The sequence below is a fragment of the Bos indicus x Bos taurus genome, chromosome 11, assembly GCF_003369695.1.
Source record: "Bos indicus x Bos taurus breed Angus x Brahman F1 hybrid chromosome 11, Bos_hybrid_MaternalHap_v2.0, whole genome shotgun sequence".
In the NCBI taxonomy this organism is placed as follows: Eukaryota; Metazoa; Chordata; class Mammalia; order Artiodactyla; family Bovidae; genus Bos; species Bos indicus x Bos taurus.
In genome coordinates, this window is record NC_040086.1 from 68,764,656 (window position 1) to 68,790,205 (window position 25,550).

General features: G+C 46.8%; 1 protein-coding gene across 1 annotated transcript in view; it reads left to right on the forward strand.

The window, feature by feature from the left end:
- CAPN13 (calpain 13) overlaps positions 1-25,550 on the forward strand; it is a 75,939-nt gene that overhangs the window by 27,813 nt on the left and 22,576 nt on the right. Inside the window, exons 3-7 of the mRNA XM_027554416.1 lie at positions 7,818-7,896; positions 9,507-9,622; positions 14,848-14,981; positions 21,467-21,641; positions 22,587-22,661. Of these exons, the coding sequence (XP_027410217.1) occupies positions 7,818-7,896; positions 9,507-9,622; positions 14,848-14,981; positions 21,467-21,641; positions 22,587-22,661 (579 nt within the window). The remainder of the gene's footprint in view (positions 1-7,817; positions 7,897-9,506; positions 9,623-14,847; positions 14,982-21,466; positions 21,642-22,586; positions 22,662-25,550) is intronic.

Below are 25,550 nucleotides of genomic sequence, written 5' to 3' on the forward strand. Positions count from 1 at the left end.
CGGGGGAGCCTGGTGGGCTACCGTCTCTGGGGTCGCACAGAGTCGGACACGACTGAAGCGACTTAGCAGCAGCAGCAGCAGCAACCATCTCTTGTCCTAATTCAGGACTGATTTGTAGCTTTGGGGAAGGCGAGGGTGAGTGGGGATCTGATGGGGTTTAGGATGCTGCTTAGTTAAGATGGAGAAGGAAATGGCAACCCTCTCCAATATTCTTGCCTAGAAAATTCTGTGGATTGAGGAGCCTGGTGGGCTACAGTCCATGGGGTCGCAAAGAGTTGGACGTGACTGAGCGACTTCGCTTTAGTTAAGATGAGGGTGCTTCAAACTTCTAGGATCCAGCTTACCAGCAAGAAGCAATAAGTCCCCAACAATGACTCCCTTCTGGACTTCATTCCTAAGGAGAACTGAGCAGAGAACTCTATTTAAAGCTTGGAAGGATTATTTTTTTCCCCCCTTTGTTATTTTCAGATGAGATTCTTTTAGAATGTTGTTTTTTCACAAGGTACTGAGCAATAGATGTGAGACTATATTTATAGTGTTGAGAATTTATAACATTTTTATTTAGAAAGGATTGAGTTTTTTATCTAATTCCAACAACATCTCAACTTGTGATGTCTTTTGGGGTCAAGGAGAAACTGAGGCAAACAGAAATGAAATGACTCACACAGAATCATTCCAGGAACCCATAGTAGAGGCAGCCAAGGGCCAAGTACATTTTACTCCCATTCTTCTTCTCACCCCAAAGCTTATCCATCCAAAAACTCTACCAGGGGATCATTTTTCATTCCCACATTTCTTTTAAAATGTATATGTTGATATTTCTTTGTATCCCTTATCGCAACTGGCAGCACTGAACATTTGTATTTTTCAGAGCTTTCCATACGTCTTCTCTTTCTCTGTTTTTTGTTCTTCCCAGTTTTGTGAGGGAATGGGTTCAGACAGGTGATGTGACTTGCACAATGTGACATAGTTAGGGAAAGAGCAGGATTTAAACTAAACTTTCTGACTTCACATACTACATGTGTGCATCTTCAGTTGCTGTCATGTCTGACTCTTTGCGACCCAAAGGACTGTATGCAGCCCACCAGGCTCCTCTGTCCATGGGATTCTCCAGGCAAGAATACTGGAGTGGATTGCCATTTCCTTCTCCAGGGGATCTTCCCAGGGATAGAAACTGAATCTCCTGCATTGGCAGGCGGATTCTTTACCACTGAGCCAACTGGGAAGCCCCCCACATACTGCACTTTTCCTCATATTATATTTTAGGCTCCTGTTTGCTACTAATAATACCTTGTGCATCAGTAGAATCTCCTGCATTGTCTGAGTAACCAGGAATCAATCTCTGTCTATGTTCTGCCCATTTTTTCATTTTTTTAGGTGAAAAGAATGAGGATAAAAATGGTGCCAGTGCCTAACAAGATTATTTTAAGGAATAAATGAAGACAATACATAGAACATTGTCTAGCACATTGTAAGAACTTACTAAACACTAGTTATTGTTACTCTGATTAATTTGAGAGGGATGGCATCGTATAGCAGCTACAGGGGCCATCCCCTAGGATTCCTTGGACTTTCACTGTCTAGTCATCTCAGCTTCAGTCTTCAGCTAATTTCAGCAGAGACTTTTAAGGAGAAATGTGGGTCAGAGGAAACCATCTGGGGAGCCCAGGGGAGGCTGGCAGGGAGTGTGCAGCGTGCTTTTCCTCTCACATTCTGCTGTCTATCTCTATTAGAAGGGTGCCTCCCAATCTAAAGCTTGCTCAGTGCCGACCTGACTGCATCCCCTAAACTTCAGTTATATAGCAGCTGAGGTGGCACCAAGGCTCCCTAGGCCATTTCTGCATTCTGTGTTTTCTAGACAATGGGAAAGCATCATACTCTAGGCAACCGCTAAACCAGCATGGGTATCATTCTACCTCAAGTACTCATTCACGCTTGGTAGGTTCAACAACAGAGCAAGAGTCAGGGACATGAAACTAGGCTTGGCTTTCTACACGAAGAAGAAAAGTTGTTTCTCCTGTAGTTTATGTTCTCTCTCTTGTTTTGTCTACCTCTTCCTTCTTCGGAGAAGGCAATGGCAACCCACTCCAGTACTCTTGCCTGGAAAATCCCATGGATGGAGGAGCCTGGTAGGTTGCAGTCCATGGGGTCGCTAAGAGTCGGACATGACTGAGCAACTTCACTTTCACTCCTTCTTCTTATCTCCTCTCTCTCTAACAATTAAACCTGATCCATTTTGCTACTGTTCCTCCCATTGCTTCCTTCAGCTGGGTTTAAGGAATCAGCAACCCACTCCCCAGACTCTCCCTTCCCCCGACCAGCAGGCAGTCAGGTTCCATAAATGCCTGTGACTGTGCCCAGAGCAAAAGGCGCTGAAAGGACCCAACTCCTCATCCTCCTCAATGCTTCCTGCAACCCCAGCCTCAGGAAAAACGATGCTGGGAATTACACCTGTACTCAGAGACTCTACATGAGGTTTCCTCGAACTAAATTTGGTAGAGTCACTTTCTTCTAAAAATTTTATCTCATGAATAGTATCAAATTCCATTTATCAAGCATGTTTCTATGCTAAGTATTAATCTAAGCACCTTACACACAACATTTCATTTAGTTGCCATAACAGGCCTCTGAGGTAGATGATATTGTGTGTGTGTATGTTAGTCGCCAGTGGTGTCTGACTCTTTGCAGTCCCATGGACTGTAGCCCGCCAGGCTCTGTCCATGGGATTCTCTAGGAAAGAATGCTTGAGTGGGTAGCCATTTACTTTTCCAGGGGATCTTTCCAACCCATGGATCGAACCCAAGTCTCATGCATTGCAAGCAGATTCTTTACCATCTGAGCTACTAGGGAAGCCCAGATGATATTATCCTCATTCAATAGATCAGCGCCATCCAAAAGAACTTTCTGCGAGGATGGAAATGTCCTTTCTGCAAATACAGGAGCCACTAGTCACATGTTGCTATCAAGCAACTGAAATGTGGCCAGTGTGACTGAGGTGTTGAAGATTTAATTTCATTTAAATGTAAGTAGCTAATATAGCTTGTGGCTACCATATTGGAAAGCACAGAATTGTAGATGCAGATCTTCACAGCAGAGTTGCCAATATATCAGGCTGTATATGCATGTTCAGTCATGCCTGACTCTTTGTGACTCCATGGACTGTAGCCCCCAGGCTCCTCTGTCCATGGAATTTTCCAGGCAAGAATACTGGAATAGGTTGCCATTTCCTTCTCCAGAGGATCTCCCTGATCCAGGGATTGAACCCATGTCTCTTATGTCTTTTGCACTGGCAAGCGAGTTCCTTACCAGCTGAGCTGGATTTAATTTAATTTGAATGTAAGTAGCCAATATGGCTTGTTGCTACCATATTGGAAAGCAAAGAATTATAGATACAGATCTTCACAGCAGAGTCACCAATATGTCAGAGTAAGAGATTGAAATTTCATCTTTGTCTTCATTCTTTAGTGGAAAACATGTTCATTACACAACTGAAGAAAGGGCTGTGGGCCCAAAACAGGTTCAGGGATCAGCACCCAGCCCCACTGTGGATTCTGGCCTGTGGCAAGCCCAGAATATCACTTACCCAGATGACAACATTCATCTTCCAAGTAACCAGAGCAGAGTTTCTGAAAGGACCATTTACTAGGTATGACTCACCTTGGTTTCAACATAAGTTGTCCCAGAAAGGAAGGGGTTAACAATAGGTAACAGAAGGCAACAGACAATTAGCACAGCACCAAAGAACTTTGATTCCAATAAAGCAAAGTTCTCTAGCAAAAAATAGAAAAGGGAGTGACGCTGCCACCTGGCCCTGCCTGAACTCTGGCCACTGGCTGAAAGGGGCTGTGTCTGAAGGCCAGCATGCTAAGCCTGGTGTTTCCCCATCCCAGAGCAGCAACTGTCTGGGGCAGGGCATGAGGAGCTCTTGAAAAGAACACAGGAATCACCGTCCAGAACATAGGAAGTGATGCCACTCTAGAAAGACACCTCCAAGGATGTGTGCGGGGGAGTGCCTGATGTCATACCACTTCAGATATGGGTGTGGGTGTGGATGCAGAGGGGAAGAGGGAGGCAGAGAGGGGAGAGGTCGAGATCTCCTATAGGACATAACCAATAGTAACTGCACAGATATAGCCTGTGGCTTCATCTATTATGAGGAATTGGCACACGTAGTTATGGAGGCAAGACATCCCACAGTCTGCTATCTGCAAACTGGACACCCAGGAGATCCGATGGTACAGTGCAGCCCATGTGGGAAGGCCTGAGAACCAATGGGGCTGATGATGTCATCCCCAGTCCCTGGGCAGCAGTCAGGCAGAGAAGGGGTGAATTCTCCCCTCCTCTACCTTTTGTCTGTTCAGGCCCTCCATAGATTGGATGGCGCCCATCCACATTGGGGAGGGCAATCTTCTTTACTGTGTCCCCTGATTCAGATGCTAATTTCATCTGGAAGCACTCCTTTGAAATAATGTATAACCAAATATCTAGGCACCCTGTGAGCCAGTCAAATTGACACATAAAATGAACCATCACAGCTTCCTTCTGTACGGATGATGTTGCAGAGGCCTCAAAGGGTCAATCCATGTCACAGAATCAGAAAACACTGAAGACCCTGCCTGCTGGTGTGGTCCACAGCAAAGGCACTGTGTGAGTGGAGTGTCTAATGCACAGCCTGCCTCCTGTGTGACCTAGGATAAATCACTCAGCCTCTCTGAACCTGCTTCTTGCCCTGCTGAGCCTCGGAATCACCAGAGGAGCTATAATACAGGTTGTGGGAAGGCGACATCCAGCAGCTTGTATATCTGCAAAACTTGTGGGTGATTCTGAGTCACTCCCGGGGCGGAGGCTGCCCATCACCAGTCCTGTCACACTCCCTTGCAGACATGGTGCACCCGGCCCACGTAGTGCCAGGGCACCTGCCCAGGGCCAGAGGGTTTTTATCTTCCAAGCATATTGACCTGTTTTCTCTGAGGGCCTGGTCTCAAAGCCGGCCCAGCAGACTGAAATGCTTCTGGGTATGATTTCTGTCTCCTCCTACCTTTGCTCTTTTGGGATTGCCCAGGACCCTTCTTAAGCCAGGGTGAGGAAGGAACGGGTAGCTCAGGAAAAGAGACAAAAAATGCTAGTTTTGTGCCCAACTTTGATGCACACACTTCTGGTGTTTGTCCATGAACTTGATGTTGATGACTGATTTTTGGTTTGAAATAATTGCCATTTAATCTTCAAAACATTAAAGTATCCTTCTGTTCCTACTTGGCAAAAATTTCAGTTTTTTAATTTTAATATTCTGGTAAATCAGAAAAATTTGTGCATTTATGAAATGCCTTCATGGCATTTACTGGAAAGAGAGCAATTATTTTTCTTTTGGCCTATGTAAATGTCATTTGATGTCATCAGATATCCTGATAGGAATCCATCCTGGCATCCTACATTTCTGTGGCAAACCCTACTTGATGATAGTGGGTTAGCTGTATAATTTATTGTTGATTTCCTTGCCAGGGATTTATTTCAGTATTTTTCCATAAGTGAAATCAATCTCTGTGTGTGTGTGTGTGTGTGTGTGTGTGTGAGGTTGGGCATCCTGGCTGTGCTGGCTTCTTAAAATAAACAATGACAGGATTCTTTTTTTTTTCCTAACGCTGAAACTACAAGCGACACAGAAATTGTTTATTCCCTGAAAATCTGAGAGAACTCAGCAACAAAATTGTGTGTAGAAGCCTTGACAGAGATATTAGGGAGATATTCTTTAATCATTAAAAACTACTATAGCAAGGTTATTGATTTTCAGGTGATTTACCAACTTGGATCATTTTTGGCCATATTAATTTTTGTCCAACAATCTTCAGTATGTTTTAAACCGATTAGTATAGAATTTTACATCATGTTTTTATATTGTTAAAACAAGATTTCTAATTTTATTTGAAATAAGATTCTCTACCATATTAGCCAAAGATTGGGTCTAAGTAAACCTTCTCCCCCAATACAATGTATTTGCTGATCTTGCTATGTTTCTATTTTGTAATTCACCAATTGTTCTCTTTATCATTTTCTCCCACCTATATATGTGAGGCTCTTTTTTCTTTCTTTTATTTTATAATTCGACTGTGTAAATCATGTTTTTATTCTCTCTTGTTTCATAATGAATGCATTGGAGACACTAGGTTTATCCATGAGTATGGTCTTTTTAATTTTGCAAATATTACAGAAGCAGGGAATCAATATTTATTGAACAGGCCCCTTGTCTGACGCTATGCTAATATTTCACATCCTTCCTCATTTGTAAAATAATGAAGACTCCTGTTTGTCAAGTCCATCAGGAGATCACTGTGAATGAGGCATCTCATCCTCCACGAGGGTTTGGTCACAGCAGCCAGGACATCATGACTTTCTCATTTGATGCCATTTTCTTACATATGAAGAAACCAAGGCTCAGCAAAGTAAAGGAAGTTGCTCAAGGTCACCCCAGGAACAATGCAGACAGGATTCCACACCAGGTTCTGCTCTTCTGACCCTCAGCACACCCACCCCTGCTCTGCCCATCAGGGTGGTAAACCAGGAATAAATGACGAAGAAGCTGCAGCGTTCTTTATGCAGTGGTCAAGAAACCTGAGCCAAAACCCAAACGCCTTCACCTTCTTTAACTCCCTTGAGTGGAGGATCTCCAGCCAGCCTCCACTAAGATCTCAAGTTCCCTCTTCCAGTAGAAAGGGAGGGGACAACTAGAGGCACTGAAGCACCCCAACCTGCTTTGACACTGGGAGAGTTGCTCCCTCTTGGGCCCTGTGACAGCTCTGCCCTTTCTGTTGGTATTAAGAGAGACCCCGAGTTCTTTGCAGCCAACGGTAGGGCAGAGGGTCAGCTCAGGGCCTCCACTGCAAGGACTTGGGCCTGAGGGCCCCCCTCGTGGTCATCAGAGAGGGCCAGTTGTATGCAGAGAAGATGGTGGGAGGAGGCCTGGTGCGGTGGGCTGGCTGAGTTGTTTGCAGGCACGCACACCTTTGTTTGCCCCTTGGAGGCTCCACCAGGAAACTGGAGGGCAGTTTACGAAGGGCTGACAGGTCTCACTAAGATACAGGACTCCACATGTTCATGGCTGTTGAGCAGATGAATCCTTTTCCACTTTGCAGCCCCTTTCTCTGGGAACTCTCTTGTCAATGTGAAAAGAAATGACACAGGAACAATTATACCAAATCATGCAAATCCATGCAATGGAGATCCAGGACACAGAGAGGATGCTGAGGAAATCCTGTGGGCTCCTGGTTGCAGGAAAACCTAGAAGCTGCCTGGGGTCTTCCAGAATCAGTCTGGGTGTTAGCCAGGGAGTGGGCAAAGACCTGAGTAATACACAGCCTGCATCCTGTACCGCATGTGGCTGGACTTGAACCTGGAGCTCCGAATGCCTATACGGACTTCTGAGAGATGACATTTCACAAGGAAAGTGTGATTATGCTTGTAAAATTTCCTCTAGTAAATGCATCCTTTTCTTTCTTGGCTAATTATAGACTCTTAATGAAACACTGCTGTTGGGACCAGGATGGCTGATCATTTGATGTAGGATCCTGGTCCTTATCTCCTCGTGCAGTCTGCCCATGCATTTACTGCCTATCTGGGCAGTTACACATACGGCCCTCTGACATCTGCCTCCCTGTTAGCAATAAAACCTGAAGAATGAGGGGAACTTTCCTAACTCAGATCCTAAACACCTCTTTACAAAGTAACCTCTACTCCTCAAAGATGAGGAGAGTGATGTCTTGGGTACCACACTGGGAGACAGAGGGATAAAAGATGCTCATGGCTTTCCCCTGCTCTTTTCTAAGGATTTATTGAAGGGTAAATCAGAGCCTCTCTTCATCCTGGAAGGTGCGAGCAGATTTGACATCCAACAAGGAGAGGCAGGTAAGAACTCAACCTCTTTCTTCTTGGCCCTGGATGGAAGCAGGCTGCCCAAAGTCCACCTCTGAGCAGTGGTGGGTGGAGAGAAGTGCCCCCACCCAGACCCATAGAGGCCGACACCCTCAGTGTTGCTGTGGTTGGATTATTCATGCTCAGACCTTCAGCCTGCAAATCAGCTTAGCAGTGGGTGTGCAGAGCCCTTTAGGGAGAGGAATTGTCAAAGAAAAGGAGAAAATATACACAGAGTTTAGTCTGAGCACTGAGTAGAGGGAAGTAAATGTTTATTGAACTGCAAGGCTTTGCTAGATACTTTGCATGAAATAGTTCATTAACCCTGCAACATCCTCATTTTATATATGCAGAAGCTAGGGGTCCAAGGGACACAATAATGTCTGTCATGTCACAAAAGCAATACATGACAGAGTTGAGTTTGAATCTAGAGCTGTGTGACTCCCTCCAACCCACTGGACAGGCACAGGGTGGAGTTGTTGCTGAGACCTGAGTGTGGCAGGAGAAGGGAGGCCCATGGGCGGTAGCAGGTGTGGCCATGCAAGACCCCTGAGCTGAACCCTAGGAGTGGGGGCCGAGACTCCTTGGGGTGGGCACGTGGACATGGAGCCCAGAGACATAGCAAAATAAGATACAACCCTTGGGACTCCCCTGGTGGTTCAGTGGCTAGGGCTCTTTGTTTCCAGTGCAGGGGGCCCAGGTTCGATTTCTGGTCAGTGAACTACATCCCACATGCCAGAACTAAGACCCAGTGCAGCCAAATAAATGAATAAGACACAACCCCTCTGACAGCAGGCTCTACGTCCTTAGAATGTCACTTTCCAGTTAATGCCCTGGCACTTGGACTTCAACTGGTGAATTTGATAGAAGCCTGCCTGGCTTGCTGTCTGTGTTGGAGAAAGTCCCCTCCAGCCAGTAGCCTCCTGACGGGAGAAGGGACCTCTCCCAGGGCATCCTTGTGGCTTCTGCACCCAGCAGCATGCCTGACTTGAAAGGGCATTCAAGCCATTGTGTGAAGATGGAGAGAAGACTCAGGAGAAGAGGGTGAGCTTACTCAAAAGGGCTCACAGTGACCTTCAAGGAGAAACTCAAAGCTATGTTCCCTCAAGGGGGAAGAGGGGAGAACCTGGATATGGGCTGGAAAGGCCCCGACACCAGGAGGAACTGAGTAAATATTAGCAAAGAAAAACAGAAATCTGTTATCCCCAATATTAGAGCACACCATTTCCACTGATGCTGGCAACAAAATTTCCTGTAACTTTGGTTCTGGGCACCTTGGGCCAAACGAGAATCAGAAGGCAAGTTGGCCCATCAGCTTGGCTGGGGCTCTCCTGACTGCACTACCATCACCATCAGAGCAGCACCAACACCACCAACCCTATCACTACTCCAGCCCTACCCCCACCGCTGTCTCCATAACTACCACCATCACCTCTATCTTGTTTGGAACTGGCCCCAGTGAATCTTTCCCCCAGTTCTCCTCTCTCAGACAGGAAAAAAAAAAAAAAAGCATTATTTGGAAGGAGGTACGCCAACTCTGAGCAGTGCATGGGGTGGATGCTGTCCAAACAGCATCTCACGACTTATGTCCCCCTCCCCTCCAGGAGATTGCTGGTTCCTGGCAGCACTGGGGGCCTTGACACAGAGTCCACAGTATCTGCAGAAGATCCTCATAGACCAAAGCTTTTCATACCAGGATGCGGGGATTTTCCATTTTCGGGTAAGTATGCTGCTGGGATGCTCCTTAAATGGGATTCTCTGTGAGCCTAGGGAGGCAACTGTCTGGAATGTTCTCTTGGTCTAGCAGCCTGAGATGTGGGAGAGACACATAAGTGTTAGTTAATGTGTGTTAGTGCCTCAAAAGGATTTGAACTCAGGATCTGACAACACATAGGGAAGATAAGAGTTAACATGTTTTCGTGTAAATATTGGGCTGGCCAAAATGTTCATTTGGGTTTTTCCATAGCATCTTATGGAAAGATCTGAATGAACATTTTGGGCAACCCAATAAAAAGTATGGCAGAAACAATCAGCCAAAGAAAACAATTCTTGATCAAAGACCCCGTACCTCATTGAGGTTTTGTCTGTCTGTCTGTCCTGTGCCACACCCTGTTGTTTTGATTACAGCAGCTTCAGAGTGAGTTGTAACAGCTGGTGGCACACGTTCTCCTTCATTATTCAGTATCTTTCCCTCAAAAATATTTTATCTTGTCAATTCTTGCACATTTATTCTTCTGTGAGAATTTTTAAATCGTTGTATCTAATTAAAAAGAGAAGCCACCATGAAGCAGAATAGAGCAGCATTAAATTTATGTATTAATTTGGAAAAATCACATTTTTATTATTGTAATTATTCCTTTCCAAAAGCACAGTATATCTTTCCATTTATTCAGAACTAGTTTATGTCCTTCAATAAAATGTAATAGTTATGTTTTGATATTCCTTCCATACCCTTCTTGATAAATGTATTCTCAGATATTTTTCTAACTATATGTTGATGGAAAGAGAATGCTAGTCCTTTTTTTATATTAAGTTGTATCTAGCCACCTTATCAAATTCTCTTATTCTCATTTTTTCTTTATTAATGTCTGGATATTTTTTAGTTATCTAATATTATCCACAGATAAAGATAATTTTGTCTCTTAATATTTATAGAGTTATTTTGTTTTGCTGTATTAATTAGAAGATGTAATTTTGAATGAGGTGACAAGAGCAAAATTCTGCCTTCTCTTGATTTTAGTGGCATACTTTCTTGGTATGCCATTCTTTTAATCCACTGTTGGATTCAATTTGCTAGAAATTTATTAGAATTTTTGTATCCATATCACATGTGCAATTAGATTCCAGATTTTTGTTGTTTTTCTTTGGAGTTATACTAGCTTTTTAATATGAGCACACTGAGATTTACTTTGATCTGAAATAATTTGTATAGTGGTTGTTAATCATTATCTGTTCTTTGCAAGTGAAATAGACAATTGTTAAATTGTCTAGACCTATCTCCTTTTAAAATATGAATTCTTTAACTCTTCTAATGTGTTCAATAGCTATTGATCTGCTTGGGCCTCTTATTTCTTCTGAAGTTAATTCTTGAAATTTATATTTTGCTGGAAGAATCAACTATTTCTTCTATAGTTCTAAATGCATTGCCCCAAAGTTGCTTATATAAGTCTCTGAAAATTTACTTAATTTCCTCTAATTTGTGGTTAAGTCTACTTTATCAATCTCTTTGCTATATATTTTTTAATATATTATCGAATGTTCGTAAGTTTAATATATGCAATCAAATTCTCTGATTTATAGATTATATAATCCGCAATTATCTCTATTGTCTTGGCTTATTTTTTATCTGTTTGTTTTGGCATATTCTAAAAGAAGTGAATTAAAGTTCGTTCCTTCCCAACGTTATAGTTTGGAGGGTTCCTTTTATGTTCTGACTATATAGTTTTCTTGCTGTATTCTTTTGTACCCAAATAATTATGTTTTTGCTCTTCAGTTGTTAGAATAAAACTTACACAATATCCCTCTTTGTTATGTATGAAGCTTCTAACCTTGACTTCCTCCTCACCTGATCTTCACATTGCTATTCTAGATTCCCGTTACTTTCATTTCCCTGTTATATTTTTGCTCATCCTTTCACTATCAATTTTACTTTCACGATGTTACAAGTATGTTTCTTGTCCACAGCATATTCAAAACTCATTATTCACCATTGTTTCCTTCAGCCTTCATTTCCCCTTAAGATTTTTGTTCTAACTTCATTATCATTTGGTAGAAGTAATTCCTTGAATAGTTTCCTCAGATTACATGAGTAGTTTTTCACTTGCTCTGTCTTAAAAACAGTATTTCAGTTGGGTTTAGGATTTTTGGATTACATTCCTTTTTCTCAAAGATCTGTAAACATTTTTCCATTGTCTTGTAGCTTCTCCAATGTTGCAGAAGAAATATCCAATCTATCTTCTTGACCTTGTATGCAATTCATCCTTTCAAATTGAAAATTTGTATAGGCACTCTCTCTCTCTCTCTCCTTGGTTCAGAAATTTCTTTAGAATATGTCCAGATGTATGCCTTTTTTATAATTAAATGTATTTATTTTTAATTTATTTATTTTAATTTATTTTTAATTGAAGGATAATTACTTTACAGTATTCTGTTGGTTTCTGCTGAACATCAACATGAATCAGCCATAAGTATACCTATGTCCCCTCCTGCTTGAACCTCCCTCCCACCTCCCTCCCCATCTCACTCCTCTAGGTTGTTATACAGAACCCTGGTTTAAGTTCCCTGAGTCATACAGCAAATTCCCATTGGCTATCTATTTTCCCTGGTGGCTCAGACGGTAAAGCGTCTGTCTACAATGCGGGAGACCAGGGTTCGATCCCTGGGTCGGGAAGATCCGCTGGAGAAGGAAATGGCAACCCACTCCAGTACTATTGCCTGGAAAATCCCATGGACAGAGGAGCCTGGTAGGCTACAGTCCACAGGGTCGCAAAGAGTCGGACACAACTGAGCTACTTCACTTACTTACTTACTACTTAATGTCTATGTTTCCATGTTACTCTTTCCATACATCCCACCTTCTCCTTTCTCCCCCACCCGGCTGTGTTCGTAAGTCTGTTCTCTATGTCTGTGTCCTTTTGAAGAATAATCTTGCCTGGAATTCATGAGCCCTTTCATTCTGAAGACCTGCCTCCTCTTTCTGCTCAGCTGTTTCCTTCCATTTCTTTTCTGGGCATCCTCCTTTATCCTGTTTTCTCTTCCTGAAGTCCAATTATTTGCATGCTAGGTCTTCTAACAGATGATGCTGATATTACTGGTCCAAGGATCACACTGAGAAGTTAGCCGGAGGGGGCAGGGTTTAGCATTGTCCAGGCTCACCTCAAAGCTACAAGTGGTGGAGAGACAGGTGGTTAGGACAAATTGAGGTCTAGGCAGGGTGTGCTCTGCCCTTCTGGAAGGTGAAGAAAGTTCCACTATTCTCCAGAAATAGCTGCAGTGCTGACCTCTGTACATCTGTTCTTTCTGAGTTTGGGCACAGTTCTCAGGAAAGAGCCCTGTATCTGGGCAACTTGGATGCTTTGCCCAAAACCCTTCTGGTTTCCTGCAGATACTTGGGTGCTGGTCAGATGGCCCAGCCTGCTTGTTAAAGGGTACAGACATTATCTAGGGGCCAGCCCTCCTCATCCAGAGAAGTGAACTAGGAAACACAGATCACTGACCTCATTCTTGACCACCCCATTTTCATCAGGCCATTTGCATCCTTTCTGGGAACAATGATCTTACCTGAGGTTCCCTTTGTATAGGGAGAGCAAGTCTGGTCAGCTCTACTGGCGTGGGAAGGTGCGAGTAAGGGTGGAACCAACCAGAGGGGCTCATTCAAGCCAGGACTCACTCAGTCTTGATGGCATACTGTGTGCTGGGCACTATCCTAGGTGCTGAACAAAAAGGCTATTGAAAAAACAGTTCCTTCTTTTTTTTTTCCTTTCTTTTTCCTGTGATCCCACTCTCATAGTCTCATCCGATCCCAGTCGCAGTGTGAGGTAGTTCTTACTCTTACACCATTTGACAGATGAGGAAACTGAGTCACAGAGAATTAAGTATCTTATCCAATAGCTATTGCTGAGGACAAAACTAGGCCTGGAGCACGGTTCCACTGACTGGACACTGGCTCCTACACTTTGCCATCCAATTAAACTCAAATGGGTCTGTCCTTCTGGTACCCTCCATCCAAGAGTCAGGGTTATCTTCCTTCGTGCTTCAGACATGTTCAGTGATTTCACTATAATAGCATCTCTGTTGGCTCCCCACTTCACCCGCCTGTGCGTCTGACTGCAGTGAGGATGCAGACCCACAGCTGTGAGAACACCAGCTCCAGTGGACTGGTTCATTAAAGACCACAAGAACACCTTCTTTGTTTTGTCTCCCCTGACATCTCTGTCTTGGTCTCCATCTCTGCTTCGATAATGCATCCTCATGCAGGTGCAACAGACCAACACCTGGGACATTCAGCTGTGGACATGGCCACGAGGATGGCTCCCCCTCACCACGAGCAGGTGATGGATCACATCCACCCGGCCTTACTCTGAGCCCCGCTGTCAGAGGCTTGCCTGCGTCAAGACTCAGGCCTAAGACCAGAAGCCCTGTTGCTGATCCAGAGACCAGCAAACAAACTCCAAAAAGCTGGTTTTGTTATGAATTTTCATCATTTGGCAGTGTCCCCGGGTGAACCATTAAGAGTTGAATGCTGAAGATTAAACCAGTCTGTTTTGGAGAGGAACATCTGGTTCGTTTGCGCTCTTGGCGGCAGCAGTGCCAGCCCGCTTCATTGCTGCTGATCTGATGGCAGGGCCAGCTGGACGTGAGGATAGGAGGGCCAGGGCGAGGCTCAACCTGCTCAGTCCTCCCCAGCAACCTCACGTTTGTTGGCCTCCGGGCCCTGCCCACTCTGTGGCTACCATCTGGGATGCTTTCCCGCCTCCTTGCCACCTGCAGGAATCCTGCCCGTCTTCCCTCGAGCCTCCAGCTCCCTGAAGGCTGTCCTTCCCCATCAGGACACTCCCAGTCACCCATTCTCCTCTGCTATCAGCATCTGCTCCCGCCGTGCCCATTTTGTACACAAGATGTACCTGGAGCATCTTGCGTGTGTCCAGAGCTCACAAAGGACATGCCAAGGTGAGGCAGGGATTAGTAGCAAAGTCCAGCTAGACCCGAGACGCCTTCCTCCCGACTGTGTTTTCCTTGATTAACTCGACCTGTGACTCACCTGTCAGTGGAGATGACAGGCCCGTCCCCTGTCTGCAACCTGGGCTACGATTTTGATCTGCATAGACTTGTCGCACGGTAGTGGCCATACAGCGACGGTGGTAATCTTTTGGCCTGGGCTGGGGGTCAGCACCTTCCTCCTGCCCCAGCTCTACTAAGGCATATATTTTGCTCTCTCTCCTCCAGTTCTGGCGGTGTGGCCAGTGGGTGGAAGTGGTCATTGACGATCGCCTACCTGTCCTGAACAACGAGTACCTCTTTGTCAAACCTCGCAACAAGCGAGAGTTTTGGCCGTGCCTGCTGGAGAAGGCCTACGCCAAGTAAGGATGGTCTTGTCCCTATGCCTGGGGCCTGGACACTGGCCCTGCCTGCCCAGCCACTAGCCCTGACAGATGCTCCCCACCAGTCGGTCCTGAGACCTTTGGCTGCTGCTGCTGCTGCTAAGTCGCTTCAGTCGTGTCCGACTCTGTGCAACCCCATAGATGGCAGCCCACCAGGCTCCGCCGTCCCTGGGATTCTCCAGGCAAGAACACTGGAGTGGGTTGCCATTTCCTTCTCCAATGCAGAAAAGTGAAAAGTGAAAGTGAAGTCACTCAGACCTTTGGCAACACTGCTCAATTCAAGCAATGCCCCTGGGAGCCTCAGAGCCTTTGCCACCTGGTGGGACATCCTATATAAATAACCACGTGTGCAAGGGTGTGTTAGACACAAGCATTGGGAGGGACCCAGAGGCACATAGCGCGGGATGGGCAGGGCAGAGCTGGACAGAAATAGGGACTGACAGTAGTATTATTTTAGGGGTGGTGTACAGGCCCAAATAAAATACAATATCATGGTCAAAGTCTGCTGAGAGGGCAGAGAAGAGAGCAGTTCTGACTTTCTGACTCACAGAGAGTCAGCTGACGCTGCACAGTGGAGGTGGTGGAGAGCGAGGCCTTAAAGGATGGGTGAAATTTCAGCAGAAGGAGAGGGGATGTGGGGGCATGGACATCCCCAACAATGGGAATGATATGAGCAGCAACCCCAGCAGACAGTCTGGGGCCTGGTGTGGGTACCGTGAGATTGGATTTATATGTGGGGGGCAGGGCAGGAGCTGCTTATTATTATATGGTCTAAACACCCTGTGTCAAGGACTATTTTCTGGTGTTCACAAGCTGAAGTACCTATAAACTCAAGTCACGTGCTTCACTTGCACAATTTGGGTTGATTTTATTCAGCAGATGTTTATTGTGCCTTTAGTCATAGTCTAGGCACTGCACTGCATGCTGGGATAGAGATGCTCAGGCTGGCCCAGGTTGGGTATGCAGGAGTCATATGTGTGTAAGAGCCACATCAAAAGCCACACAGGTGAGGGACACATCACAGCTAAGAATACTAGGAGACAGAAGGCCAGGGGACCACACATTTCGGGAGAAAATGAGCCGTGGAGAGTGTTCTGGAATCAAGTTCCCCAAAGATCTTCCTAACCAATGCTTCATATGATGAATGGAGAAGCCAAGACTCTGAACAGTGATGTGGTGGCAGGTGTAAGGGATTAACCTGAGTCTACTGAGGTCTTTGGTCGTGTGATCAGGTTATTTGGCAAGACTGAAGACCCCACCCCGGCCAGTCTTGGGCTCTGAAGAATGGTTACCACACCATAGACCACCACCAGTCCCTGTCCTGCTGAAGGGCACATAGCTAGCACTCTTTTTATACATTGTTTCTTTTGAGTCAACTTGTTCAAAACTAAAGCTGTTACTCATTTCCAGTGTCAGGAAGAGCTGGACATTAACATTTGAGAATGAAGCCCAGAAAACAACCAAGGTGGTTGAAACAATCCATATGTTTTGGGAGGTTAATTCACTTCTAAGCTTCTTATGCAAATACTGCCATTATCTTTCTTGGGTGGATTTAGCGTTCACCATTCCAGGGCTTCATTTTTTTTTTTTCCTTTATTGAAAGGGGGGGAGCAAGATGGTTCACTTGGAGAATTAGAGAGCTCAAGAATGAAGTGATGACTTTGACCCCATTTTGTTAACAGCTGACCTAAAGCTGTCATTCAGCTTGAAAAGAAATGGGAAACTGGACTCAGAATCCACATTGAACCCCCTGAAGAAATCTAGAGCAGGAGAAAATGTTGCCAACTCCAAAGCTATTTAAAAGCTTTTCCCTCCATCCAAAGAAGGGGATTGTAGAATGTGGAGGAAATCAAATAGAGCACATCAGAGCTAGAGGGAGCCTCTGTCAGCATCAAAGCCTACCTTCTCTGAAAGATGAGGAAACCGAGGCTGGTGGGGGATGAAATGACTTGCCCAGGGTCACACAGTGTTGGAGGCCAAGCTGGGATCAGATCTGTCCTCCCCAGGCACATGCCTGTCCATCATCCCTTATACTGCCAGTCCTGGAAGAAAAGGATTTGTCTTTTGCTTCTTTTTGCTTCAGTGTCTGGCCCACAAGAATTGCAGAAGAAGTATGGAGAACCCACATGTCTGAGTGGAGATGGTCCTCTTTCCCTCCCAGGGTGTAGACAATACTGAGTGAACACGTGGATTCCAGACTTTGAAACACTGTTGCAGCTGGGGAGTCTGGAAATGAATTGGTCAAGTGAGTCAGATGTGGAGGGAAAAATATATATATTTGCCTGGCTTTTTTCCCCAGAGGTCACAAAACAGGAGAGTGGGGGACAGAATCTGGTAGGCTGCCTAGCATCCTTTTTGGGATCCCTGCAACTCAGAATTACAGCCTTTCAGCATCCTTCCTGGATCTGATTTGACATCTGAATTCTTCCCTCTCTCCTATCATTGTCAGGTAGAGAGACGTTTTCCTAAAATGAGGCTGAAGCTGAGGGGTGAGAACAAGGCTCTCTCAGAATTCCTGGGTCCAGGTGACAGGCTTGGTGACAGGAGCGGCAAACGCAGCGCTCTCTGTCTTTCCCTCCCCTTCTATTTCCTGTCAGCCGAGGAGGCTGAGAAGAGCTGCCATGTCCCTGAAACACAAGCAGGATCTGTGAGCTCGTGTCTGAAAAGCAGAGAGAGAGCTCTTTGTCTAAACACTCAGCCACTGCTGGGACAGGAAACACAGGCATCAGGGAGACGTAGCGAGAGGAGGCTGCTGGCCGTGGACCCTTCCCCTTTCGTTTGATGTCTCTGTGATGGCTGCTGAGGGTAGGTTGCTGACATCAGATACAAGAGTCATATGTGTGTAAGAGGTTGCTAGCATCAAGAGCCACACAGGTGAGGGACACATCACAGCTAGGAATCAATACTAGGAGACAGAAGGCCAGGGGACCACACATTTCAGGAGAAAATGAGTAGTGGAGAGTGTTCTGGAATCAAGTTCCCCAAAGATCTTCCTAACCAAAGCTTCATATGATGGATGGGGAAGCCAAGACTCTGAATAGTGATGTGGTGGCAGGTGCAAGGGATTAACCTGAGTCTACTGAGGTCTTTGGTTGTGTGATCAGGCAACATTATTTGGCAAGACTGAAGACCGGGGACCGTCCAGTCTTGGGCCCTAAGAAATGGTTACAACCCTACAGACCACCACCAGTCCCTGTCCTTCTGGAGGGTGCATTGCAAGTACTGTTTTTGTACATTGTTTCTTTTGAGCCACCTTGTTCCTAACTGAAGCTGTTGCTCATTTCCAGTGTCAGGAAGAGCTGGATGTTAGCATTTGAGAATGAAGCCCAGATAACAAGACAAGGCCTGTAGACACTGAGGTTGTGGCCCTGGAGTGACTGGACAGAGCCAGCAGGGCCTTTCTGGTGTGGCTCTGGTGAGGTTCTATTTGAAGCCAGAAGGGGGTGTGGCAGCAAGGGAGGTGGGTCATGCTGGTGGGCTCTGGAATAGATTCTAAAACCCTGGTCTTGGGCTTCCCCGGTAGCTCAGACGGTAAACTATCTGCCTGCAATGCAGGAGACCTGGGTTTGATCCCTGGGTCAGGAAGATCCCCTGGAGAAGAAAAGGGCAACCCACTCCAGTACTCTTGCCTGGAAAATTCCGTGGATGGAGGAGACTGGTAGGTTACAGTCTATGGGATTGCTAAGAGTCAGACACAACTGAGCAACTTTACTGGTTCACTGGTCTTGGTGACCTTCCGGCACCCTCAGCACCCTCTTAATCTATGACCCAGAGCCTGAAAACATGTGGAAAATCAAGTGAGTCAGATATACTGAGACCCACCTGGGCACAATCGTGACCAAAGGGAAGCTTTGCAGTTGACTCAGCAAACATTACAGAGATAAGAGTCTAATACCGAACATAACCCTGGTCAGAGAGAGGGAGATAAGATTTAGAACCGGTTTAATAACAAGTTGAGATCCGTCTGTCATCTGTTTCCTGTAGAATGGCCCTTGGGTTCTGTGGGTTCTTTGCTTTCATTAATACAAGGCTTTCTCAGCATCCATGGTGTTTGTACCTGGGACAGTGTCCTGCTGAGAGCGGCTGCTTGATCTGTGTTTGCTGGAGTGGGTTTATGTGAATTTTGGGGGTCTCAGGGGAAGAGAACAGCAGAGTTGGAAGTATGCTGAGAGAGGGGTGTCTGAGGGGCCCCGGAGCAGGTCCAGGTGAAGGGCTGAGGACTGGGAGGGGTCTTATCCGAGGCCATGGGCCCCAGTAGAGGCGGCAGCAGAATGGACCCACGCCTGACCTTCATCACCAGAAAACAAGCCAAGGCCAGGGCTTTCCCTGGGAGGGGCTTGGCCACTGCTTGCCCATCGGGGACAGGAAAGCTGAGATCCCTTGCCAGGGCCCAAGTGACCAGGCAGTGGTGGGGAACATGCCCACCAGACACCTTTGACTATGGGAGGCAGGGTCTCCCACCCAGTCTGGCTCACCTCCATGTTGCTGTGGGTTTGCCCTGCCTGTATTTTAGGACCCCACAGTAATCTTCCCAGGTCACCCCATTGACAGGAATTTGAGTTCTCAAATCGAATATGACCTCATCCATCTGGCCCCTGCTGTAGGCTTTCCCCGTGATCTATCAATCTTGCCTCTCCCAGGAGCACCAGTCAGTCCATCATTGGCCCCGCTCCACCATTCTCTTCCAGCTCCAGAGCCTCCCTGATTTGTTCTTCCTCCCCAGAGTGTCTGTCCCACTGTCCTTGTTGTTCAGTTGCTCAGTCATGTCTGATTCTTTGTGACCCCTTGGACTGCAGCACGCAGGCTTCCCTGTCCATCACCAACTCCTGGAGCTTGCTCAAACTCATGTCCATTGAGTCAGTGATGTCATCCAACCATCTCATCCTCTGCCGCACCTTCTCTTACTCTCAATCTTTCCCAGCATCAGGGTCTTTCTCAATGAGTCAGCTCTTTGCTTCAGGTGGTTAGAGTTTTGGAGCTTTGATATCAGTCCTTCCAATGAATATTCAAGGTTGATTTCCTCTAGGATTGACTGGTTTGATCTCCTTGCAGCCCAAGGGACTCTCAAGAATCTTCAATACCACAATTCGAAGGCATCAATTCTTCAGTGCTCAGCCTTCTTTATGGTCCAACTGTCACATCCTGACATGACTACTGGAAAAACCATAGCTTTACTTGGATAAAACTTAGTTCAGAGTTGTGTTCCTTCTCAGAAACTTTCCCAGAACCCCCAGTCACTTCGTCTCTGTTCCAAGTTGATCCATGCACTTTCATAATTAAGAGACACCCGAGGTAGGCCAAGCAACCTGACATGTCCTTTGAAGGGGAGAGCATCTCGGTGGCAAGTGCTGCTGTTCATGGGGGACAGTAGGAGCAGGGAAGCAGGGACTTGCTGTCCCGATTGTGCCCATGCAAAGCACACCTCCGTGAGCCAGACCCTCTCCACATGCTGTGTGTGCTTTACTGGCAGCACCGCTGCAACAGCCCATTCCCTGGATGAGCAGAGGGGGCCTTGAGAAGCTCAGCCTCCTGCCCGAGCCTGAGACATCATGACAGGGGAGGCCAGGAGTTGGCCCAAGCAGATTGGCTCTTGAGTTGAGACTGTCTGCCTCACCAGTAGGTGATTGGGGCTGCCGCAGTTGGGAGAAAATTGGGAGGAAGGCAAGATAGAGGCAATAAGGCTGGGCTTTTCTCAGGGTGTGGGTCCCAAAGCAGAAACCCCATGGGAGGGTGGGAGAGGCACTGTGGAGCACGGGTCTGAAATTTAGGTGGTTTGCTTTGGGGATGTGTATGGAGGCCTCGTCCTCACCTGTGTTACCTTCAGTGACATCACCTCCCTGATGATTCTTGGGGTGGGGGAGGGTTAGTTCTGAGGATGGAAAGGGGAATTCTGCATCAAGCTTCACACAAGAGTAAGGACTAAGGCTGCTTATGGTCACAGAGGGCATCAGAGTTGTTGACTGTGGTCTCTTGGAGGACAGAGGTCTCACCTGTCTTTGAATACAAAGTACCCTGCACACAGCCAGTACTTACCACTGTTGTTAAACAGGAAACAGTGGATCCTCATTGTATTAACAGCCAGTCTTTATTAAAGGCTTTCCACATGCCAGGCACTATGTGAAGCCCAGCCCTAGGAGGTTAAGTAACTTATCTAAGGTCAAGTAGTTAAATATCTGGGGAATTGGGGTTTGACCCTTGGCCTGTGGCCCCAGCACCTGCATTCCTAACCTCTATATAATGCTGCCACCTGTGAGACTGCCCAGGGGACCAGGAGAAGGAAGCGATAAGGGTGGCACATTGCTAGAATCTTTATCCAGGAGAGCAGAAGTTGGGCGGATGGCCACAGCCAAGGGGTGGTTTGGTAAATCCTTCCCCTGGGAAATACACAGAGGTCCAGTGTGCTATCTCCCTTCCTGGAGGCACCAGAGGCACCACTGGGGTTGATCTGCCTTCCTCTTTCTCAGGTTTCATGGGTCCTATGCCAACCTGCACTATGGCTACCTCCCCGATGCCCTGGTGGACCTCACGGGAGGGGTGGTCACCAACATCAGCCTGCACTCATCCTCGTCTGACCTGATGACGATGGTGAAGACAGCCGCGGAGGCAGGCTCTCTGATGACCTGCAGCACCCTGGCCGGGGTGAGTGGATCAGGGATCTTGTTACACTGGTTCGAGCCTTTCCTCACCCCAGAGTGTTCAGCCACTGGCCCATTCAGTTAGTAATGGGAATGGCCAAGTGACCACCACGGAGCACTGATGCTGTGCTTTATTGACACTGCCTCATTTAATCCTCACAACGGCCCTCCATCTGAAACAGGGATCACAGAAATCACTTACAGAAGAAGAAATGGGCTCAGAGAGGCTAGGTGAAATGCCCACCATCACACAGCCAGTAAATGGCTGAGCAGGGCTTCAAATGCTGTTGTCTAATGCTGAAGCCTTTGCCCATTGCTTCCTGTGACCAGAAGCAGTGGGGTTCAGAGTGATCAGGGGAGGCCCTTTGTTCTCACTGGCTCTAAAGGCAGCACCCCAAAGGCAGCATGCCCCATTCTGAAAAGCTCGGCTGACCCTCCAAATTATCTGATTCAGTTCCAAGGCAGCCAATGCCCTATCCCTGCGGATCCTTCCTTCACCCTTTAACCAAATGGGCTTTGAGTCACACACCCCTGGTCTGAAACACCACCTGAAACCAAAATGCACTTTAAATCCCAATTCCTCACGGCCTGGAGGTGGCAGGTCTCCCCGACTCCCACAAAATGCCCAGAAGATATGTGTTGGGGTATGTCTCGTTGATAACAAGCCATTAGAGAAAAGCAAGCAGCCCAGGTCCTCAGGACCCAGTGGGCTTTTGTCTGTCATAGAGTGGTCTCCTGAAGTATGAAGTGCTGGGGCCTCAGACACCCTACAGCCTTCAAACTCCTCCTCTCTAGGAAAAAGATCCAGGAACACATGGCGTTCCAGCGTGAGTCAGTGGGAGGCTTGTCATCTAGACCCAGCTCAGCTGCTGAGTGAATTGTGCTTTTCTGGGTTTTTTCTGAAGAATGTATGAGTGTTTACTGCTTGGTCTGCTTCCCTCCTTTGAAGCCCACAAGCGAGTCCGTGACGATGGCAAATGGACTGGTGAGCCGGCACGCCTACACGGTGACTGGCGCTGAGCAGGTAAGGCTCCCTGTGGACACGGTGCCCCAGAGTTCTTGCTCCCCTAAGCAGGAATCAGAATCACATGCCAAGTTGAGCCCAGCAAAGCTGAAATGGGTACTGATCACTCTTGCCTCCGCTTTGTCCAGGCTGTCACGGACAACCTCATTCCCTCTATTCGTCCAAACGTTCTGGCGTCTGGTATCCCCATCCCTCAGGGACAACCCTGCCAAACCAGAGATCTTACTCTCCTTAAATGACCTCAGAGAGGCTGAGTGTCTAGCCAGGTTGGGGGATTAGCCCCAAAAGAAAGCAGAATAGCTACCCAATTGACTTTGGAGGAAAGTTTGCCCCAAAAGGGTTTTATTTGCTACATACCAACTTAACTATGACAAAGACTCTCCAAAATGTAGGAGCTCAAACAAGATCAAGTTCACGTCTCAGGTGAGCAGGCGATTCCAGAGCTGGTAGGTGGCTCTGCCACCTATAACATGGAGCTTCTACCTGCGAGTCCAGGGCAGCTGCCTCCCGTCTCCTCATCTCCCAGTCTGGGGAGGAGAAAGAGGCTAGGGACACTTACACACCCATCTGGAAGGCATATGTCAGCACAGGCACACACCATGGCCTCTCAGATCCCATGAGTCTGGACCTAATCAGGCCACCCCAAGGCCCAAGGGTATCTGGAAAACATATCTGGTAGGGCCGCCATATGCCCAGCTAGAACTTTATTCCCACCAAAGAAGGGAGGGTGGCTCTTGGGGGATAGTCTTTCTCCCCAAGGCAACAACCGACTTGGGTTGGACAAAAATGCATGTCACCAGTGTGTGCAGTAGCATTTATTCTGGAAAACATGACTTAAGTCCAGCCTCCTCCATTCATAAATGGGAACCCGAGGCCTGAACGGGGAAGGTCAGGGTCGCATAGCTGCTTGCAGTGGCTGGGCTCAGACACCACGTCTCCTCAGTTCCCATCTATGCTTACCACGCAGACATGCTATCCTTCCTGGCCTTGTGATGATTTCCCACAAATGACCCCCCCCCACCCCGATCCCTCTATTTCTCACAGCTCTTGAGGTCTGATAATGTTTTCTAGGCCCTTAGAGACAGAGTTACAAACCCCAGGGTCCATTTTTCACATGTATTTATGGAGCAAGGAATTCAAAGCCTCAGCTTCTATTTCTGGCTTGTTTCTCGTATCTCCTTTCCCTGTGCCAATCTGTCTCTCTTGTCCATTGACCAAAGGCCAGTTGCTCTACTGTTTTGTGTTTGGGTGAATGTTCCAATCTGCAAAACAGAGGCAATATCTTCTGTCTCCTGCCCGCCTGCCTACCTCCCTAAGGAAATCAGTACCAGAATGCTTCCTCTGCACAGCACCTGGAGGAGAGTAGGCACCTAATAGATGCTCTTGGATCAGTGGATGTGGGCACTTGCCTGAGTGAATCAATGCTTTTGTCCTTGGCCTGTGAAAATGACATCACAGATCCTCCATCATAGAACGTATGTGAGGAGCTCAAATATTTCTCAGAAGCAAGAAAGAGGCCCTGACAAACCCAGGCCACAGAAGAGCCCAGTCTCAACGGCTCCAATGCACTTCATCTGGAACTGGCCATGCCCTTCTCTGAATTCTCAGTGGAGACAGACAGTACTGTCATCACATCTGACCATGGATGGATGCTCCGCTTCCCCAAAGCTCCCCACCCCAGATGTGGACAATTCTGGGCTAGGGAGAGCAAATTGGCTTTCTCATGTGCCAGCCTTGATCCCGGCACTGCTGCCTAGATAACTGTGTCAACAAGACTTTGGCTCTGCTTCCAGACTTGGAAAAGAGAGCTGTGATCAATGAGTGACATCTCTGCTGGGCCTGGAAGGAAAGAGCCGTGGCACCTGTGTGATGTGCCGGCCATTCCTGACAAGGCCCTTTTCATACATTGAAATGACCTCTGATTCTTCTCTGAACACAGGGGAGAAGGCACTTTGTGTATTGAGAGGTCTGGATGGCTGTGGAATGTAGGTCCTGCCAAGGCTGGGCCTGGGGATGGCAGTGACAGAGTAGCCAAGTAAACTTCTAGGGCAAATTCAGGGAGGCAAACTGGGGAATCCAAGTGTGGGTTTAGCCAGGGTTTGGGCTCCTGAAATGTGAAGTCAAGTGGGCCTTAGGAAGCATCACTATGAACAAAGCTAGTGGAGGTAATGGAATTCCAGTTGAGCTATTTCAAATCCTGAAAGATGATGCTGTGAAAGTGCTTCACTCAATATGCCAGCAAATTTGGAAAACTCAGCAGTGGCCACAGGACTGGAAAAGGCCAGTTTTCATTCCAATCCCAAAGAAAGGAAATGCCAAAGAATGCTCAAACTACTGCACAATTGCACTCATCTCACACGCTAGTAAAGTAACGCTCAAAATTCTCCAAGCCAGACTTCAGCAATATGTGAACCGTGAACTTCCAGATGTTCAAGCTGGTTTTAGAAAAGGCAGAGGAACCAGAGATCAAATTGCCAACATCTGCTGGATCATGGAAAAAGCAAGAGAGTTCCAGAAAAACATCTATTTCTGCTTTATTGACTATGCCAAAGCCTTTGACTGTGTGGATCACAATAAACTGTGGAAAATTCTGAAAGAGATGGGAATACCAGACCACCTGACCTGCCTCTTGAGAAACCTGTATGCAGGTCAGGAAGCAACAGTTAGAACTGAACATGGAACAACAGACTGGTTCCAAATAGGAAAAGGAGTACGTCAAGGCTGTATATTGTCACCCTGCTTATTTAACTTCTATGCAGAGTACATCATGAGAAACGCTGGGCTGGAGGAAGCACAAGCTGGAATCAAGATTGCCGGGAGAAATATCAATAACCTCAGATATGCAGATGACACCACCCTTATGCCAGAAAGTGAAGAGGAACTAAAGAG